Below are 13,067 nucleotides of genomic sequence, written 5' to 3' on the forward strand. Positions count from 1 at the left end.
GATATATATATATATATATATATATATATATATATATATATATATATATATTTTATATTTTTGCGCCTTACTTTAAAAATGTGCACACCTCGCCTTGCACCTCAAGCACAAATGGCCCTTGCACTTCTTTTGTGCCTTTCACTTTTAAAATACTCGCTGAATCACATGAATCCTTGTGTTTTGTAACATTTATTTACTTTCTATCTAATTTGTTTTTTTTTTTTCTATTTTCTTGTGGTGTTATCAATTCCCCTATCATGCTTCCATACAAAAGGAAACTCTTACGGCAGAACAAATTCAATGGTGGTTCATTTCCATTTAAAACAAAGTGAACATAGGCCTCAGTCACTAAATGGACTCAGTATCCTACTTCCATGAATTTCTCATTCCTGCTTTCTTAATTGTTTTTCTGATTAGACTTTCAACAAGCCAACAGTATTACATTGGGATTTTTTCAATGAATTTCTTTGTGTACAATGTTTCTCACTTCTTAATGTATTGCTGATTAGACTTTCATATATTACCTGCGTACATTAGACCATGCTTGTCAACCTTCCCGTAAAATGGCCTTGTTCTCTTCTCTTTAGCAGCTCTTTGGAGCTCACTCCATGCACACATTCTATCTTGCCTTGTAACTTTACTCGTTGTCACCACCTGAAGGTAAGATCATGAATTATTAGCAAACACAGAGAGAATGATAAAAGAATTGAAAGAAAAAGGGAAATGAAGACGAATCCATTCGTGTTTAACTGAGATCGTTACCTTAGAAAACAAATAGTATGTAGGGAGGGAAGTGAAGCAGGCCAAGTCCCTTTTGTGCTCGTCTAGGCCTTATAGTTAGTTACCCTGTGTGAAGATGATTCTTCGAGTTAGTTCTCCATCGAGCTAAGGAAGGACTTCAAACCCTTGACCAATTTTTCCTTCGTCGAAACCTCAGCCTCGGCCTTCTTACGTCATTCATACTTCTTACGAGCTTAACCCTCTTCCTATGATCGGCACAACTATTGAATCAGGATCTCCACCTTTTCGTAGAGGCCGACAGAGCAAGAGACCATTTGCAGAAAGAAAAAAATGTAAGTTAGTTCGAACTAGTCAAGATACTATAACAATCGATGAAATCCAAAATCATACCTCAGCCACCTTATCCAGTAAGATATTCTGAAGCGAGTTAATGGAGTGTTGGGTTTAGGACTGACGATCACGGGGAAGAACCATCCCTATCGCGAGTTGTTAGCCGGTCTTGGCTTATGCACAAGGAGTCTCCCTCCCTAACATTCCACGTCGGCTGGTAGACTAGACGAGCATTCAGGGGCTCATGATCCTGAGTGTCAGAGGAGTAGGGAACAACTTGACAGGATGCACTAGAAGTCCCCTTGGTTTGGTGCTCCCTCAATTGTAGCTTCATGGAAAACCATGGATTTCGGAAACTCCTCAACTTTTTTAGTTACAGGTTCTCGTCCAAGGCTTTATTGTATTTTAGGAATAAATTTACTTATATTCCAACAACAAAATCAATAAAATTGAATTAAGACAAATAATATTCTAAAGATAGTATCTTCAAACATGTCTTAAAGCGTTATTCCTCTAAATTGTGTGATCTCATTTTCCAACAATTACTCCGTTCCCCTCGCCTACAAATTTAGCGTCATCGACAATTTCTAAAGTGGAAACTATTCAATGGTGGGTTCTGATCTTCCTTACACGCGTTTAGCTGAATAATATCTTGGGATATAGACAAAAATGAAAGAGATGAATATAAAGGAGGATAGACAATGATAAGGTTAAAAGAAATTAATTGTTTTGTCCTCTAGGAAATAATGATGCTCGTAATATTGGACGTGATGCAATGCGCCACGTCAACTCTATAAGTCTATATCTACTTGTCATGGGCCCTAGTTTCAGTTGCTTCTGTCATTACGAGGAATTCACATCTGTTTGCATCATCCCAACTGTGTATTGGAAACATGTCGCAATAAGATGTTCCTCATGCACGCATGATGAGATGTGAGATATGCATAACGTAAGGCGATTCGAGGTGGTTGTTAATCAATGAATTCATTTTTTGTTCTTAATCAATATTTCACTGATAATAGCTACATATGCGATTCGAGGTTGTTGTTAATCAATGAATTCATTTTTTGTTTTCTACCAACAGATAGTGAGGGGTTTGAGATTAAAAGGAACTAGCTGAGGGGTTCTTGCTTCGCTGGGGCTGAAATGGAATTACAACATTGTTATTTGCTACATTAAAAAAGATAATGATTTTTTAATAAGAAATTTACAATTATAAGTACTAGGTCTTGAAATTCATATAAAAACTTAAAAGGGATTATCATGAGCTTATCTTTTTTTAAATATTGCTTCAATAAAGTATCTCATAAAATAATATGATTATACAATGATAGTTATGAGTTTTACTTTATAGCTATCCTTTGTTTCACATCGAGAACTCGTAGCTGACCCGGACAGTAGGACCGTTCGGCGCAAGAACAGTCCAAGCAACCGGTTCCGTTTTACCCTAAACCCGATCACTGGCCAAAAATCGTTGAATCAATCAACGACAGTTGAACCGTTGACCTAGAAACCGATGGCCAGAATAGTTTCATTTCCAAGTCATTTTTTCTAGATGTCAATAATTAGACGAAATAACTTTATAGTCATAGTCATGGGAAGGGTGGACATTGCAAGGGATTCCAAAACCTTGAAAGTTAAATCCAAGGTGACCTTAAACACAACAAAAATTGGCGGTAAATCTACCAAACTGGAAAAACCAAGGAAAAAAAAAACCAGAAAGTCAAGTCCAAAGTTCTGCTTTGAGGCGGAGCTAAACATACATGCAATCAAAGAAAGAGACAAAGCAAATCGTCTTGGAAAAAAAAAAAAAAGCATTGCACAAGGAAAAACCCAAAGAAAAAACAAAAGAGAAGAAATAAATGGTGGTAAACCCCCGTTTTGGAGGATCTTAAAGAAGACAACCAAATACAAAAAAAAATGAAAAAAAAGGAACATACCGCACACGCTCGAATAAAGCCAACAATAGAAGAAACATTTGAATAGTGAAAATCCAAAAGCATAAAAACCATGGTTTTTGATCCGCCATTGACCCAGATGGACAGACATTTCGGCCAGGGAACCGTCCAGTGAACCGATTCCATTTTACCCCAATCTCAGTCCGTAAACAAAAACGTTGAATTGATCAATGACCCATTGACCCGAGCGGTCGAACTATCGACCCGTTGGCCCGTTCAATGGTTTTGACCATTGTTTTATTTTTTAATTGGGAACCGTCTAGGCAACCAATTCCATTTTATCCCAACCCTAGTCCCTGGCCAAAAACCGTTGAATCGATCAACGACCCATTGACCCAAGCGGCCAATGGTTTTTGACCCATTGACCCATTGACCCAATCGATCAACGACCCATTGACTCGTTCAATGGTTTTTGACCATTTTTTTTATTTTTTTAATTTTTGTTGTTAGAACGGCTCGTCCATTTGAACTAGACGGTCGAACCGTCGACTCAAAAATCGGTGGCCAGAATGGTTTCGTTTTTGGGTCGTATGAGTCACACGCTCGAATGACATAACACGTATGATACTTCTTAATGGACCTCACACACTCAATTTTTTGCTTGTAATTTTTATTGTCAAAATGGGTCATCTATTTGAATCGGACGGTCGAACTGCCATTTTTTTTTTTTTTATAATTGGGAATCATCCAAGCAACTAGTTTCGTTTTATCCCAATCCTAGTCCTTGGCCAAAAATAGTTGAATCGGTCAATGACCCATTGTCCCAAGTAGTCGAACTATTGACCCATTCGAACCGAACAGCCGAATTGTCGACCAAAAAACTGGTGGGTAGAACAGTTCCGTTTTTGGGTCGTAAGAGTCACGCATTCGAATGACATAACATGTATGATACTGCTTAATGAACCTCACACACTCAATTTTTTCCCTATAATCTTTCTTGTCAGAATGGGCCATCTGTTCGAACCGGATGGTCGAACTGTCAACCCAAAACCTGGTGGCCAAAACTATTCCATAATTTTTTGCTTATAATTTTTGTTGTCAGAACGGGCCATTCATTCGAACCGAACGGATGAACCGTCGACCCAAAACCAATATATATATATATATATTAAAGGGCTGCCATTTGGCGAAAGGGGTGACCACCTCTATCCCTTTAATAGATATACTAGCGAAGGGGCCCGGCTTCGTAGGGACTGGAATGGAACCATCGGCCCGTTGACCCAGTTCCTAGCGAAAAACCATTGAATCGGTCAATGATCCATTGACCCGAGCGGTCGAACCGTCAACCCGTTGACTCGTTCAATGGTTTTTGGCCATTTTTTATTTTTTTTAATTGGAGAACCATCCAGACAACCGGTTACGTTTTATCCTAATCTTGGTCCCTAGCCAAAAATCATTGAATCAGTCAACGACCCATTGACCCAAGCAGTTGAACCATTGACTGGTTCAATGGTTTTTGGTCATTTCTTTTTTATTTTTTTAATTTTTGTTGTCAGTACGGGCCATCCGTTCGAACCGAACAGTTGAACCATCGACCAAAAAACCGGTGGCCAGAACAGTTCGGTTTTCAGGTTATATGACTCACACGCTCAAATGACATAACATGTATGGAACTGCTTAATGGACCTCACACACTCAATTTTTTGCTTGTAATTTTTTTTGCCAGAACGGGTCGTCCGTTTTTTTTCTTTTTAATTGGGAACCATCCAGACAACCAATTCCATTTTACCCCAATCTCGGTCCCTGGCCAAAATCCATTGAATCGGTCAATGGCCCATTGACCCGAGTGGTTGAACCATTAACCCGTTTGACTCGTTCATGAATGGTTTTTAGCCTTTTATTATTTTTATAAATTTTGTTGTTAGAATGGGCCGCCCGTTCGAATCAGACGATCAACCATCAACCCAAAAACCGGTGACCATAACGGTTCCATTTTCGGGTCGTATGAGTCACACGCTCAAATGACATAACACATATGATACTGTTTAATAGACCTCAAACACTCAATTTTTTGCTTGTAATTTTTGTTGTCAAAATGGCTTGTCCATTCGAATCGGACGATCGAACCATTAACTCGAAAATCGGTGGCCAGAAAGGTTCCGTAATTTTTTGCTTGTAATTTTTTGTTGTCAGAACAGGCCATCCATTCAAATTGAACGGTCGAACCGTCGGCCCAAAAATTAGTGACCAAAATGGTTTCATTTTCGGGTCGTATGAGGCATACGCTCGAATGATATAACACGTATGATACTACTTAATGGACCTTACAAACTCAATTTTTTGCCTATAATTTTTGTTGTTAGAATGGACCATCCATTCAAACTGGATTATTGAACCGTCGAGCAGAAAATCGGTGGCTAGAACAATTCTGTAATTTTTTGCTTGTAATTTTTGTTGTCAAAACGGGCCATCCGTTCGAACTGGACGGTTGAACCATCGGTTGTTAGAGCGTTATTAACAACATTTATCAATAATAGTAAGTAATTATTCTATTTAATTAAATAATCATTAATGATAGTTTTAATAATATTATTTAGTTATTTATAATATAACAATAAATATTAAATTTATGAATAGAATTTATTAATAATATTCATTAAATTAATAATTACCAAAATTAAATTAAATTAACAGTATTTATCAGTACTAGTCAGTAATTATAATATTTTATTAAATAATCAATAACAATACTTTTATTAACATTTTTAATTATTTTTAATATAACAATAATTACTAAATTTATTAATAGTATTTATTAATAATAATATTTATAATTTTAATTTAAATACAATTAAAGTAAATATTTATTTATTAACAATATTTTTAATAACATTAATTATTAATTATAATCACTAATTATATATTTATTAAATTACTGTAATAATCAATAATTTATTAATAGTATTTTTTAATCACAGTATTTATAATTTTAAAGTAAATATCTAGTTATTAACAATATTTATAATAGCAGTAATTATTAATTATAATCACTATCTATATATTTATTAAATTACTGTAATAATCAGTAATTATTAAAATAAATACATATATTTATTAAATTAATCCAAAAAATAGATATTTATTAAATTAATGATTACTTAAATCGTTTGTTACTGCAATATATATATATATATATATATATATATATATCTATTTGTGGTATTGAAATTTTCTACACAAAAAAGGTACTGATTACTGAAATCATTTGTTTATTATATTATACTCTATAGATTGGTCAAGCCACTAGAGAAACCAAAGAAAAGGGTCCTGTATTCATTCCCAGATATATTGAATTTCACATTCACAGTAGGCAAACATACTAAGGCTTCATTCATTTGTTGGTATCTCGGTGAGGGTAATTAATCAATTTTGCTGCATTCCAGTGACAAATAATGGATCCCACAAAAAGATTACTTTTGGGAGAGTATCGTTTGCTGATGGGGGATGGGTAAATTGCTTATACATCTACCTAAAAAGTTAAAATCTCTCATCAAAATCTGTATCCGTATAAGTGTCGATGTAGCAGAACACAAATAATTCTTACCCAGAAATCATTTATACGGACAAACACATTATCCAGATACCGAAAAAACAAACGATGCCTAAGGTTCCATTTGGTTTGTGGGATAGGGATGAAAAAAAGGAAATATTCCAAAAATATTCTCTTTTCTCATATTTGTTTTGAGGGAAAGAATGGGATGAGGTGAGAAAAAGGTGGGATGCCAGATCCCAAAATCAAGCATTCGGGGTCGCATCAAAACCGCATGACCCCGGTGGAAAAACTCGAGAAAACTCGAGATCGTCTTCATCCTCATCAACGCTGCTGGTAAGCACCACCATTACCACCACTGCCGGTAACATATTGTCTTCATCCTCCCTCATGCATATGCTGGTAATTGCCGCTGCTAGTAACAGATCTACTGCTGCTAGTTTCGTCTTCTACTTTCGGCTCGAGGCGCATTATCATAGCTGCCCAAGTAAAGAAACTCAGGCAAGACCTTCGATGGAAAAGCACTTGTTTGAATGCCCAATTTTTCAGATGAAGCAGGAATTCAATGGCCACAAACCTCACAAACTTCCCCTTCTTCGTATTTGTGATAATGCCCACAAACCCCACATGGGTTCTCTCTCTCCCTCTTCCACATGATTAAATACAATGATCAAAATTGTTAAATATAATCCACTTTCCAGAGGTTTCTAGAAGTTCAAACTTCTAGAATTAATTAGCACTCTAGAAATTAAATCTCTAAGCCTCTAGAAAAAGTAATACACTTTCTAGAAGTTCTAACTTGTAGAATGTATTTGGGTCTAGAAGATGATGATTTCTAGAAAAGGTAAAATTCTAGAGAGAGATGTCTAGAATGTTGGTTGGCTTTGCTCCACCTACTTGGTTCTAGTATAAATAGGGCTAAGCTTGTACTCTTCGAAGAAGACTCGTACACGATATATGACAACAAAAATAAAAGCTTAGAGATTGCTTAGGTAAAGATCTAGCACCAAAGGAATTTTCCAATCATATGGCAATACATCGAGACAACGATGAAGGCTCAGGAAGATGAATCAAGGCTTTGGCATCAAAGATTTGGCCACTTCAATTTGCACGAGCTAAAAGTACTCCATCGAAAAGACATGATGAAGGATCTGCCATCCATTCAAGTGATGAACGACATATGCGAAGGATCTTGCTTGGTAAGCAACATCAGAAATCATTACCATCAAGTGGTGCATGGAGAACCAAGGAAATCCTAGAGCTCGTACATACAGATATTTGTGGACCAATGAGAACGACATCCTTCAAACAAAGCAAATATTTCATTCTCTTCATTGATGATTTTAAAAGAATGACTTGGGTTTATTTTATGTGTGAAAGGTCAGGAGTCTTTAAGATTTTTAAAAGATTTAAGAATCTCGTTGAAAAACAAAGCGGCCAAAGCATAAAAGTGATCAGAAGTGATAGAGGAAAAGAATATACTTCAAATGAGTTTGACAAGTTTTGAAAAGATGAAGGCTTAGAGCATCAATTGACCATCGGCTACGCCCCAGAGCAGAATGGAGTTTTAGAAAGGAAGAACAGAACAGTGATGGAGATGGCAAGATCAATGCTATTGGAACAAGGCATGCCTAAGATGTTTTGGGCAGAAGCAGTATATACTACAATCTATCTACTTAATAGATGTCCAACAAGAGCAGTAGAAAACAAGACTCCTATAGAAGCTTGGAGCGGAAGGAAGCCGTCAGCACAACACTTGAGAGTTTTTGGATGCATTTGCTATGTTCACATTCTAGTAGAAAAAAGGCACAAGGTGGAAAAGAAGACAGAGAAGGGAATATTCCTAGGATACAGTACGCAATCAAAAGGCTATAGAATTTATAGCCTAAAGAGAAAGAAGCTAATTATTAGTCAAGATGTGGAGTTTGACGAGAATGCTACATGGAACTAGAAAGAAGAAAAAGTGGAGAAACATAGCATCATGATACCAAAAGTACAGAGACTAAGGCCTCTCAGTAATGAAGGAGAAAAAGGACCAAAAAGTCCTCAACCTACAACATCACCATCATCAGCCACAATAGAAGAAGAAGAACAAGAATAGTCATTTCCAGAATCGCCACTAAGAAGGATGAGGTTACTCAGTGAGATATATGAGACATGCAACTTTGTAACTATGGAGCTTGAAAGCTTTGAAGCAGCAGCGAAACAAGAAGTATGGGTAAAGGCGATGAAAGAAGAAATCACAATGATTGAGAAAAACAAGACATGGGATTTAGTGGATCATCTTCAAGACAAAGAAGTAATCAGAGTCAAGTGGGTCTACAAGACAAAGCTCAACTTTGATGGCTCAATACAAAAGCACAAGGCGAAGCTAGTTGCTAAAGGCTATGCACAATTGCCTGGGATAGACTACAATGAAACCTTTGCTCTGGTGGCACGTTTAGACACTATAAGAGCATTCGTAGCGTTAGCAGCATAGAAGAAGTGGAAGATCTATCAACTTGATGTTAAGTCGGCGTTTCTGAATGGAGTGCTCGAGGAAGAAATATATGTAGAGCAACCTCAAGGGTTCATAGTAAAAAGACGAGAAGACAAGGTACTAAGATTGAAGAAAGCTCTCTATGGCCTAAAGCAAGCACCACGAGCACGTTACAGTCGGATTGATGGTTACTTCATCAATCAAGGATTCAGGAGGAGTGAAAGTGAGCCTACTCTATACATCAAGACCCAAGGTAACTCTAACATTCTCATTATTTCTCTATACGTAGATGATTTCATCCATACAGGAAACAATAAAACAATGACCAAGGAGTTCAAAGAAGATATGATGAAAACGTTCGAGATGAGTGATATCGGATTAATGCACTACTTTCTTGGCATCGAGATCAATCAAGAAGAAGGATGTACCTTTATATCATAGAAGAAGTATATAGAGAATCTACTGAAGAAGTTTAAGATGGAAGGATGCAAGACGGCCGCTACACCACTCGTTACAAATGAGAGGTTCAAGAAAGAAGATGGTCCAAAGAAGGCTGATGCCTCAATCTATAGAAGACTTATTGGGAGTTTACTCTATCTCATAGCTACGCGGCTAGACATTATGTATGCAACAAGTTTACTCTTGAGGTTCAGGCAAAGCCCAAGTCAAGTTCACTATGGAGCAACAAAAAGGATACTAAGATACTTGCAAGGCACAAAAGAATATGGCATTTGGTACAAATCCACTACTAACTCAAGATTGATCGGCTATACTAACAGTGATTGGGCAGGATCAGTGGATGACATGAAAAACCTCAGGCTATGCCTTCTCACAAGGATTTGGAATATTCTCTTGGGCATCAAAGAAGTAAGCCACAGTAGCACAATCATCAACAGAAGTTGAGTACATAGTAGCGGCAACAACAACAACAACAAGTCAAGCTATATGGCTAAGAAGAATACTTGAAGACATGGGTGAGCGGCAAAAGGAACCGACAACGATCTATTGCGACAACAAGTTTGCTATAGAAATGGAAAAGAATCCAATATACCACAGTAGGACGAAACACATTGTAATCAAGTATCACTTTTTACGAGTGGCAACTAGCAAAGGAGAAATTGAGCTCAAGCACTACAAGTCCGAAGAACAATTAATAGACATTTTCACAAAGGCATTACCGTGTTCAAAGTTTGAGTTGTTACGGGAGCAACTAGGAGTTACAAGAAAGTGCATTAAGGAGGAGTGTTAAAAAATAATCCACTTTCCAGAGGTTTCTAGAAGTTCAAACTTCTAGAATTAATTAGCACTCTAGAAATTAAATCTCTAAGGCTCTAGAAAAAGTAATACACTTTCTAGAAGTTCTAACTTGTAGAATGTATTTGGGTCGAGAAGATGATGATTTCTAGAAAACGTAAAATTCTAGAGAGAGATGTCTAGAATGTTGATTGGCTTTGCTCCACCTACTGGGCTCTACTATAAATAGGGCTAAGCTTGTACATTTGAGAACAACCCAATACAAGTTCCCATTTTCCCAACAACTTGAGCCTTTATCATTTGCTACAATCCTATCTTACCTAGTCTACTCTCTCTCACATCCCAAGTCCTAACAACTCTACTCTCCTCCATATCCCAATAAAAACAGACCCAGATGACGAGAACGGCCTCACAGATCAGAACAACTTAAACTAGAGAGTGACGAAGGCAGCCTAGGAGATAAAGAGGAAGAAATTCAGTGGAGCTGAATATAGACAGATGGATAAGATAGATAGATCTCTTTAGATTTAAATTTGTCTCAGTCAGTCAGTCTCTCAGATGCTGTCCTTATTGGCACCAGCTAGAAACCAGCAGCTGCAAAAGGTAGAAGACGAAACAGATCTTCCATTGCTGGTAACACCATTGATGACGATGGTTGGCATTCACCAACGATGAGGGCGGATTGAACCTCCGAGATCTCTGTTTCGTCTTCATCCTCCCTCTGTGGATTGAACCTTCGAGACCTCTGTTTTGTCTTGGATATTTTCCTTTTACTTTCTCATGTAAAACCAAACACTGAAAAGTTAAAATTTTACACTTTGTCATCCCATCCCATCCCATCTTTTCCCATCCCATCCAAATTTTCCCACAAAACAAACGGAGGCTAAGTGATAACGAACGGGGCTAAAAGCAAAAGAAGAAAGTAAAACAAAAGCAACAGTTAAAATAGATAGAATTTCATGAATTTCAGCTGAAGCAAGTCGCCACGTGTTTTAGTTCTAGCTACTTCTGTTCTTTGTCCGCTGGACCACCATTAAACCTGAAACATAATTTTGTCCTTACAACTCTGCCACCATGGACCCACATTATTCTCCATCAATCAAAAGATAAAAAAAAAAGACAATTACAAATAAAATACCCACGTGCTTTAACATACTGTATCGATCTATGGTTGTATGCTTGGTGTATTCTCCACAATTTTCTACCAAATGTTCATACGATTTTTGCCTATAAATGTGGCTATCCGAACACCATGCACCATCGCCAAACTGAGAAAATCTAGAGAAAGGATTGAGTTTGAGTGAAGTGAAGTGAAGTAAGAGTAGGGAAACCATGGGATCGGCTTCTTCATTTCAACTTATGATTCTTGTCATACAATGTTTAGCAGCTCTGAGTGTTTCACATGCTACCATTGTCCATTTCTTCCTTCATGCGCAAGTGGTGAGTAGAGAAGACGACCCAGAATTAATCATTCGTTAATTCGTTTCTTTAATTGTTTGCACTAATTGTGACAGTTGTGTATTGATATTTGTTTTGTTAATTATTAGTGGGCAGGGTCGTTTTGTGCGTCAGAAAAAGGTTGTTGCTTCCCAAACACAGGAATGGTTTCGCAGGAATTCACTGTGCATGGCCTCTTTCCATGCTCCAGTAGTGGGACCAGACTGATGAACTGTGATCGAGGCAACTCTTTAGATCTGTCGCAGGTATGTATTTTCTTCTTCCTATCTTCTCATCAAGACCTACGTCGTACAAACTTGTTTATTAATTTCCCTGCTATATATATGACGATATCGATCGATATCGCCTTTTCATGGTGTAGATAACAGGCCTGCTTCACACAATGCAACGCAAATGGCCGTCGTATTCATGTCCAAGCAGCGACAGCACACCGTTCTGGGCTCACGAGTGGTCCAAGCATGGCACCTGCTCACTCTCTGTCTTCGATGGTCAATACGATTACTTTAAAGCAGGTCTCGACTTGAAGGACAAAGTGAATATCCTCCAGATCCTCAAACAGGAAGGTAATATTATATTGTTGCAGGCATGAAGATAAATTCAAGTTTCTTAATTATCACTTATATATGTAAGCAATAATAATGATGCAGGGATTAACCCCGATGGGCAGTACTACAGCTCGGAGAGAATCACACAAGTCCTTCAGATAGCAACTGGAGTAACTCCTGCACTTGACTGCACTGTTGATAAGTTTGGCAAATATCAGATCTACCAAGTTATGTTTTGCGTGGATAAATCTGGGTCTGAATTCATGGATTGCCCCGTCTACCCTGAGCCCACCTGTCCTTCGATCATTAGGTTTCCACCTTTCAGAGGATCAGCCGCTGAAGGGATCTACCTTCGTTCCTAGATCCTAAACTGTTGCTTTTATTTACTCTAGCTATTAAATAATTCACCGTTGTACTGGTGAAAGTGAAATGTAGGTCGAATAATAAAATATGGATATGATCCATGTGATGTATCTCTATGTTGCATGCCTATCAGAAAGAAAGAGAGATCTATTTCCATATTTGTGCAGTACTGTTTTGGCCTTTGGGTTTATGAAAAACCAAAAACTGAATTGCTTTAGGTAGGTAGAGCTTTTAGCCTTTTAGGTTCATCATTTCGTGGTAAAGATGATCAATCCAGTTGCTTTCTCTCCAATAAATCTAACGACGAACAAATAGTCTAAATCTTATATATATATATTGGATGGTCTATGTCAACTTGCTTAGATGTTTCTTCTTTGAGAGAATTTATTTATCTATTTTCTCCATTTTTTTGTATTTTATATTTCTTTTTGTTTAAAAAATATAAATAG

The 13,067-nt window shown here is 37.3% G+C and overlaps 2 protein-coding genes across 2 annotated transcripts; both read left to right on the forward strand.

Moving 5' to 3' along the window:
- Positions 1-9,475: 9,475 nt before the first annotated feature.
- LOC109114224 (secreted RxLR effector protein 161-like) lies at positions 9,476-9,901 on the forward strand. Its single transcript, XM_019196552.1, has one exon. The coding sequence runs from the start codon at positions 9,476-9,478 to the stop codon at positions 9,899-9,901; it is 426 nt and encodes a 141-aa protein (XP_019052097.1).
- Positions 9,902-11,497: 1,596 nt separating this feature from the next.
- On the forward strand, positions 11,498-12,776 carry LOC148800729 (extracellular ribonuclease LE-like). Its single transcript, XM_088904547.1, has 4 exons — positions 11,498-11,692; positions 11,800-11,955; positions 12,072-12,273; positions 12,358-12,776. The coding sequence occupies exons 1-4, from the start codon at positions 11,585-11,587 to the stop codon at positions 12,615-12,617; spliced, it is 726 nt and encodes a 241-aa protein (XP_088760673.1). The 5' UTR covers positions 11,498-11,584; the 3' UTR covers positions 12,618-12,776.
- Positions 12,777-13,067: the final 291 nt, after the last annotated feature.

Source organism: Nelumbo nucifera, chromosome 4 (assembly GCF_055504915.1).
Source record: "Nelumbo nucifera cultivar China Antique chromosome 4, China Antique-T2T, whole genome shotgun sequence".
NCBI lineage: Eukaryota > Viridiplantae > Streptophyta > Magnoliopsida > Proteales > Nelumbonaceae > Nelumbo > Nelumbo nucifera.